The following is an 8,926-nucleotide window of genomic DNA, read 5'->3' as shown; positions in this document are numbered from 1 at the left end:
GACAATAAAAGTGTGATGGCTCTCCTTGAATACCTACCAAACACAACAAAGTTACAGAGCATACTCTCCAGCACTGATAGTCTGATTCCTTCAAAATGTAATTCTGTTTGAAGATATTCTTATTATATTTTTTCCTTTGATATCTTATATTTCTCTCTTTTAATTCCATATTTTTTTCCTTTTTATCATTTTATGAACATAATTTTACATGGTGTTAAATATTCCAACAAAGACTTGCTGGCTTAGACTCCATGTGCCACAGTCAAGAACATCCAATGTAATTGGTTGACAAGACACACTGTTGCTTGCTCTGTTAACAGATCTCCTGAAGAAGGTGTTGTGCCATTTTGAAGTCTGGATGAACATAAGCTGTTGTACAAAATCTTATAAACATATTACTGCAGCTGTAAGTTCTTGTTTGCTGCTAACGGCATTCTCAGAGTTGAGCTATTAATTGAATAATGTATCGTTTACAATTCTATAAGTTAAAACGTCAGGGACACTTCCATTTGAATGTCCAAGAATCTTGGCAGCCTTAGAAGATTAAATGTCTTTTTGGCAGATTTACCGTCCAAAGCCTGCTTTGTGAACAATAAGTATTCTGCAGCTGCAGCAGTAATGGTTAGTTAAGATTTTTTTCTCACTTCACTGTAAATATATTTGGCTGCTATGAATATTTTTAAATAAAATGTATTTTTTTCAAGTCCCATTCAGGTAAAATGGAAACTATAACTAACCTCAGTGTATCAGGGATTAGAGAGGGAAAAAGTTACACAGAATGATAGAGAGTATATAGCACAGACTTAGTCCATTCAGCCGAACTGGTCCATCCTGGTGTTTATGATCTAAATTGGCCACCTCCCACAATAGTTGATCTGAGCCTATTAGCATATAATTGTATTCCCCACAGGCAAGTATGAGATCATCAGTGGTAAAAAAAATGCAAATCCAACCTCACTATTAAATTTGCTATTTTTTCTCAGTACATTATTATGAATCAATGTATTAAATATTATATTAACAAGACGTACCCTTCCTTGTGCACTGTTTTAACCTTACCATTCATATCTGACAGAGTAAAGTGTATACACTAAGGAAACAAGTGTTCCTTTTTAGTTCTCAAATTCAAGTATTTAAATGTATGTCTTTATTTTAAAGTATTAATTTATCAACAGAAGGCTTAAACTTTCACTAGTGTTTGCACTTATGTCATATCCTATACGTTTTGTTATGAATGAACCAGGTATAACCAGATGTAATTATAATGATTTGTTTTATTATTGTATGTTGTCGATGGATATAGTCGGACATCTTTTAAATCACACAGAAATACCTTGACTGTTAAAGCTGCCAAAAAAATTAAATATGTGTATATGTCTCTGATATTTAGAAACATTCAATACCTGTGAAAAGTTCAGTGTTCTATTAAAAATGTTTTAAATTTTTCAAGGAGGAGAAAATAAATCACTTCAAAACAACAGAAAAATGAAAACTTTAAAATTAACTCAATTCCGCAAAATATAAATTACCTGAAATTTCCCCTCTTTGTAGCAATTGGTCTTCATTAAAATGAATGGAGTCACTGAACCGCCGCCAGGTTGGACCCGACATAATTGATGGTACTGCAGAAAATTCCACGCCCCCCCCCCCCCCCCCCCCCCCCCCCCCCACTAGACTCCATGAAGAACCATGGTGGAGGGCAATGAGCAAATTGCTGGCGAGCAACGCACAAAACGCTGGAGGAACTCAGCGGGTCAGACAGCATCTATGCAGGGAAATGAACAGTGGACATTTCGCGTCGAGACCCTTCATCTGGACTGGGCCATTTCCCTGCATAAATGCTGCCTGACTCGCCGAGTTCCTCCAGCGCTTTGTGTGTTGCTCCAGATTCCGGCATCTGCGGTCTCTTTTGTCTCCAAATTGCTGGCGAGAACGTGTCAGGGAATTTGGAACATTCACGTCTCCATCGGGGTCCCAAACCTCCTGACAATTAGGTTGGGAAACACCAGCAACAGCTCGTGCAACTGTTGACATATCCAAAAAAAAACTGGGCCAAGCTGCAAACTTGTTTTCTGCATAGTTAAAAAAAAATAAAGAATCACTATTTATCATTGATGAATTACTTAAGATGATCCAATGAACACTTCGCAATAGTACTTGGTCCACTCGCATAATTTTTGATGAGAGGGAAGAGAATCTGAAAGATTGGAATCGCACTGGGACACATACTGCAACCAAGTGATCCGAATAAATAGATGAAACAACCAAAATAAATGGTAAGAATCTGCAATAAAGCGTAGGAATGTAGTTGGGTTGTTAATTTTAAAGATGGAACACATCATTGTTGACATAATGTTTGCTGCTTTCCGAGTTACCTAGATGAAAATTTTAGAACGTTTGGTCTTTTGTACTCTATCCCCACACCCACCCACCCAACCCCTGGTTGCACCTTGGGATATTTAACTACCATAAAGGAGCTATCTGAATGCAAGTTGATGTCGCTGTTTTTTTAAAAACAGCTTCAGAGAATTAACCCTGAAAATCATTAGAATTTTAAAGCCCTTCTTACAATTGTTTCTTTTTGCGTTAATGCCTGCCTTTAATGCACAACCTGCCATTCGCATTACCTTTAAATAGTAAACTCTTGAATTTTCGGGATGGTTCCTATGTGCCCATCAGCCGCGCTACTTTGCAAACACGCATTATGCGAATCATTAAAAAAAAATCCGTTTTTACCAAAATGTGTGGTTATTTGTACTTTCCCGCGGGACCCCAAAAAAAGATAGTTTGTCGTAGTTCTTTATACTTAATGTAATGCGGTAAATCCAACGGATTATTTTTACTATTTCAATATTCCCTTTAATCCTGAATTAGGAATTGTTTTAAGCATTCTGATTTAAACTCTCTTCTATTTATTTCGCATTTAAATTGTTAATCATCTAAAACCTGACAAAATAGTAAGGTTGCATCAGAGGTAACATTTCGTCTGTTGATAAGACTGACATTTGCCCGGGGATTTGCTCATCATCTTGCGTTCTTCCAGAGCTGGTGGGGTCGAGATGACCGGAGCCCAAATCCCAGGAGCGGGCCGACAGTCAGAGCGGGGCACTTCTTCTGTCTTCCTGCATCTCGCTGCTGGGGATTCTTGAAGCCAGTAAACACGCCAAAACGATTCCAATCACTTGTACCACAGCCAATCCCAGCGCCCCGACGGCAATGTAAAACAGGTTGTCGTTGACGAAATTGTAGATTTTCTTGAAACAGCCTTCCTTGTAAATGCCCCGGGCATCTGGAGTGACCGGGTTGTTCTGACATCCCTTCCGAACCGTACAGCAGCTCAAAGGGACCGAACCGTTTCCAAATTGCTCTTCAGACCAGGGAGAGGGAACCCAATCCTTGTAGCTTTCTACCCCACAGCAGTCCAGGGTACGTTGAATGTCGTCTATAGCGTTGGCCTTCTCCTCGTCTTCTCCATAGACCTGGATGGCTTCACCCAAGCCATTGCGAAACCCTTCGGCTATATCTTTACGGTAAAACAAGGCAGAGAGCCCTGCTGATAATCCTCCGATGAGGACCGCGATCTGAAACACTCCGTATGTCTTGAGGAGGCACCTGTGTTCCGTTGCAGCACTGAAACATCCCAGGAAGCCCCAGAGAATAACAGCAGCTCCCATGGCGAGAAGGATGTGGGGGGTGTTGGGGTAGTCGTTAGTGGACAATTCCAAGTAGCTGCCGAGTGAGATCTTCGCCCAGATACCAATTGTGAACATGGTTAGACCAGCCGTCCAGAAAACAAAGCTAAAAGCCATCAAGGTCAGTTTGAGCAAAGCCATTGTCCCTTTATTGATCGTCACCGGCTGCCATGTACAAGAATGTAAGCCCAAGACTTTATGGTTGCAGCGTGCATGAGAAGACTCCGAGGCAAGAGATTCCTCCCGTGGTCGATTTGACTGCTCTTGACAAGTATGGCTCTGGGAAGCATCGCATTGCACAGCCTCGCAGACAGTGATGGCTTCACTGTAAGCAGGTAACTCGCATTTTCTCAGTCCAGCTGTGGAGTTTCTGTAGACCTGCTGTTTGGGATAAGCCTTGGCTGCCTCACTGGATATTCGTGGAGAGGACAACCTCGTCTCCTCTCTATCGTTCACCAATTCCAGCGACTCCTGCCTTCCAGACAATAGGTTCATCCTTGGAAGAACATCGTATGGTAATTCGTCTGTCATGGTTTTACATTTTATAGACTGTTATTAATATTGCAAACTCTTAACATGAAAGATGGCCGTTAGGAAATGGCGCGGAAAATAGGACCATTTAAGGCTCTGGTTGTTCAGGTCGACTAGAAGCTACTTGGCATCTGTAAATTTAGAGATGACCCAGGGATTTCACCAACATCACACCCAGACAAAACCAATTTGCTAATTAAAATATCCCTAAACTACAATTTGGGAATGAAACTGTTCCTAGACCACAATTTAGTAATTAATCTACACTTAGTCGGTTTTTTTTTGTTTAGAAAGCAAACTGAAATAATTAATTGAAAGAAACAAATTGTACCTTAACATCCTGCTGCCTTTGAAAATAACTTGGTTAGATTACATTCGGCCTTCTCCGACTGTAGACAAACCAAGATTTCACAGAATCGCCCCCTTCCATGTTAAAAATTACAACCCACGATATAAATTAAAGAAAACTATAAATTGAAAGGTCGCCTCTAAACACTTCTATTTTTGGCGCAGCTATTGGTGTTTGCCGGCAGTTAAAGTGAAATGGATGAGCGACTCGTGGTGAGCAGCAGCAGCTCTTGTTTCTTTATTGATTGCGGTCCACGGAAGACTGCACATTATCTTGATTAATACTTTCCCCAAGATTTCCGCATTGTGAGACTTCTGAAAGGATGAAGGGGCTGTGGAAGCAAGATAAATATAACAGCAGTGTACATTTAAAGCAAGGATCTTCAAATTTAAATCCTCCTCCTCCGCCCCACATAAACATCTTAAACGTGTGTCTTTCCATGTGCTTCGTCTCAATTCGCTTTATTTGCACTAAAAAATGCAAATTACTTATCCACTTGTCATATCGAGTATCACATGCCCTTTCTTACTTGAATGGCGAAAATGGTCTATTGAGGCTTTATATTTTCAGTATTTGACCTGTGACCATAAACTGTACGTTCCCCAATTTCCTTGCGAGGACAAAGGATATTAATGTTGTGATATCTGAAGTAAAGTTTACCTATTAACTCCCCACTTTATAAATGTGCGCGTCTATTTTTCTGTTGCCAGACTAATACCTAGATAACAATGTTTACAGATAAAAATGCTATTTCAATATGGTACAAGTTGCACTTAGCTGGGACTGAGCTTGCCCACTTCCATCGTTATCAGTCGCCAATCATCTTGTCAGGAAAATTGCTATTGTCTTCCTTAAAATTCTCCTCCTCCTTACTATTAGTTGAAGATGGCTTTTAAGGCCAACCTTTTGATAATGTCTTTCTGTATGAAATTTGTTTGCTAATGTTCCTGTGAAGTATCTTGTCATGTTTTACTCTTTTAAGTAAACGGGATAACTACACATTTTAAATGAAATCATTGCTGGACTAAGAACCAATATAAAATGAGTGAGCCACATTTTTATAACACTTTTCATGTCCTTGTGATGCCTCAAAGTATTTTACAGCTGAATGGAGCAGTTTCTGAACCGCAGCAATGTAGGAAATATAGGGAATGATTCCATAAACAGCAATGTAATAATGAGCATCCAATCTGTTTTAGTGATGTCGACTGAGGGATAACTATTTGTCAGGAAATAAACGTGAATGTAGAGTTTTGAAAATGTTCACATTTTTCCAAGTTGATAAGCTAGCTGATTTGAATGTTTTCTGGAAGATTTTGACGAAGAATTTTAACTAATGTTTCACCTACGTTGGATTCTAGAAATATTCAATATTTGACATTGCACTGTGAATCACTTCCTTGATAAATATTAATTTCATCAATTTGCATTTGCCGTAAGCCTTTTCTCAAGTAGCACCCTCAGAATACTTTCTACAATATAAGCCCTGCCCATACCTGAGAGAGTCCTCACAATCATTGTCACTAACAAAAACCTGAAGCTTAGCTTCTTAGACAAATCCAGATTACACTTACCAAAATTAGTGTGATTCTTATTGCTCCGTGACTTTCAAGAGCCATCTCAAAGACAAGGCAAAGAGAAATAGCAACATTTGGAAGCATGCAGCTCTATCACGGGATGCTAATCCAAAGATACTGGAGATAAGACCATAAAACATAGAATTAGGCCATTCAGCCCATCGAGTCTGCTCTGCCATTGCTCTGCACGGTAGCGTAGCGGTTAGCGCAACGCTATTACAGCGCCAGTGATCGGGGTTCGATTCCCGTCGCTGTCTGTGCATTCTCCCGTGTCTGCGTGGGTTTCCTCTGGGTGCTCCGGTTTCCTCCCACATTCTAAAGACGTACAGGTAGGTTAATTTGGGGGTTTAAAATGGGCGGCGCAGACTCGTTGGGCCGGAAGGGCCTGTTACCACGCTGTAAATAAAACTTTTTAAAAAATTAAAAAATTTGAACATGGCTGATTTATTTTCCTCTCTCAACCCCATTCTCCTGCCTTCTCCCCATAACCTTTGATGCCCTTACTAATCAAGAATCTGTCGACCTCCGCTTAAAAATACCCAATGACTTGGCCTCCACAGCCATCTGTGGCAATGAATTCCACAGATTCACCACCCTCTGGCTAAAGAAATTCCTCTTCAACTCTGTTCTAAAGGAACATCCTTCTATTCTGAGGCTGTGCCCTCTGGTCCTAGACTCTCCCACTACTGGAAACATTCTCTCCACATCCACTCTATCCAGGCCTTTCAATATTCAGTAGATTTCAATGAGATGCCCCTCATCTTTCTAAACTCCAGTGAGTACATGCCCACAGCCATCAAACGCTCCTCATATGTTAACCCCTTCATTCCCGGGATCATTCTCATAAACCTCCTCTGGACCCTTTCCAATGCCAGCACATCCTTCCTTAGATATGGGGCCCAAAACTGCTCACAATACTCCAGATGTCTTACCAATGCCACATAAAGCCTCAGCATTACATCCTTGCTTTTATATTCTAGTCCTCTCGAAACGAATGCTAACATTGCATTTGCCTTCCTTACTACCGACTCAACCTGCAAGTTAACCTTAAAGGAATCCTGAACTAGGACTCCCAAGTTCCTTTGTACTTCCGATTTCTGCATTCGCTCCCCAGTTAGAAAATCATCTAGGCCTTTATTCTTTCAATCAAAGTGCATGACCGTACACTTCCCTGCACTGTATTCCATCTGCCACTTCTTTGCCCATTCTCTCAACCTGTCCAAGTCCTTCTGCAGACTCCCTGCTTCCTCAACACTACCTGCCCCTCCACCTATCTTTGTATCATCCGCAAACTTGGCCACAAAGCCACCAATTCCATCATTCAGATCATTAACATATAACATAAAAAGCAGCGGACCCAACACCGAACCCTGCAGAACACCACGAGTCTCCAGCAGCCAACCAGATGTCCTTAGATTGGTTTAATTGTATGAATGTTGCACCCCAATCAGGTTGGGAAATACCCATATGTGGTTGGTCAATCCCTAGCTTAACACTGCAATATATACTGTCAGCGGACACTGAATTTGATGTGAACCAAAGGACATGTATTGTGTTGATTTTTTTGTAGATTTCTTTCCATCGGTAAAGCATGCAACATTGCAAATGATGCAGGTGCAGGGTATCACTGGCTGCAACTTCTGTATTTCCACATTTTTCTGTGCATGTGCAACTATAAGTTGTTACTGTCAGCGATACCCACTAATAGGAGTGAGCAGTGACAGCATTGCCATTGTTAATCACAGGATCTAGGCTACTAAATTGAGCAAAGCACCTGTATTGCTCCTACAATTATGAAACAGTAACAAAATTTAGTTGTGCTATCAAGAGCTTTTAGTTTCTAAAAAACTGATAATATATACTTCAAAACATGACGTATTAAAGACAATTCACATTATTACTTCAGTCTGAAAAGTAGATCGTCAGAATATATCTGGAAGTTAGTATAAAATATTAAGTGTTGGTTATTTTACTCAAAAAGATTGTATGCATACTAGTAGTCATCATTTGATACTGACAGCTTGTGCTGAGAAAATGTCAGTGCACATTGGCCCTCCTTCCTTCAGCATTGCCCCTCCCCATAATGAGATGGCTTTGGTCCCTCCATATTTATGGTGACAATTTTTTGTGTGAACAAGAGTTTCTGCCTATGGTGTGCACAGAATCATAGAATGATACATCATAGAAGGACATTGTTCAGCCAATCATGCCTGTGCATGCTCTTAACCAATTCATCCCACTCTGAAATCTGTCCCCATAGCCATATAAATTCTTTCCCTTCATATATTGATTAGATTTCCTTTTGAAAGTTACTATTATATCTACCCTTCACCCTTGATGGCATTGCATTCTAGTTTGCAGGAACATGCTGTATAAAAATCTTCATATTGTCTCCAGTTCCTCTGCCTACCATCTTAAATCCACCTTTCTATTTAACAGACCTTTTTCCACAAGAAACAGTTGCTTCCTACTGTCAAAATGCAAAGTGATTTCAAACACTCTCTCAACTCTCATCTTAATGTTCCCTTCTCTAAAGAGAACAACCATAATGTTTCCAGTGCTTTCATGACTGCAGTTCATCAATTACAAAAATTCTCTTCTGCTTCCTTTCTAAGGTTAGGGCACTCTTTCTAAAGTGAATTGTAGATAATATTCCAGTCTGCCACCTAAATGCCTAAACAGTGCTTTATAAAGGTTTTATTTACTCCTATCATCTATTACTAATGAGATTTCAATTTGTTACATCACATTCAAAGATTTATGTACATGCAACCATT

General features: G+C 40.1%; 1 protein-coding gene across 1 annotated transcript; it reads right to left on the bottom strand.

The window, feature by feature from the left end:
• Positions 1-3,095: 3,095 nt before the first annotated feature.
• Positions 3,096-4,223, bottom strand: LOC127580564 (tetraspanin-7-like). Its single transcript, XM_052034149.1, has one exon. The coding sequence runs from the start codon at positions 4,221-4,223 to the stop codon at positions 3,096-3,098; it is 1,128 nt and encodes a 375-aa protein (XP_051890109.1).
• Positions 4,224-8,926: the final 4,703 nt, after the last annotated feature.

This window comes from Pristis pectinata, chromosome 19 (genome assembly GCF_009764475.1).
Source record: "Pristis pectinata isolate sPriPec2 chromosome 19, sPriPec2.1.pri, whole genome shotgun sequence".
NCBI lineage: Eukaryota > Metazoa > Chordata > Chondrichthyes > Rhinopristiformes > Pristidae > Pristis > Pristis pectinata.
Note: the sequence above shows the minus strand (reverse complement) of the source record. Positions and strands in the feature narration are given on the sequence as shown.

Coding starts and splice junctions, on each gene's coding strand:
- LOC127580564 (XM_052034149.1), bottom strand. CDS start 4,223: ATGACAGACGAATTACCATACGATGTTCTTCCAAGGATGAACCTATTG.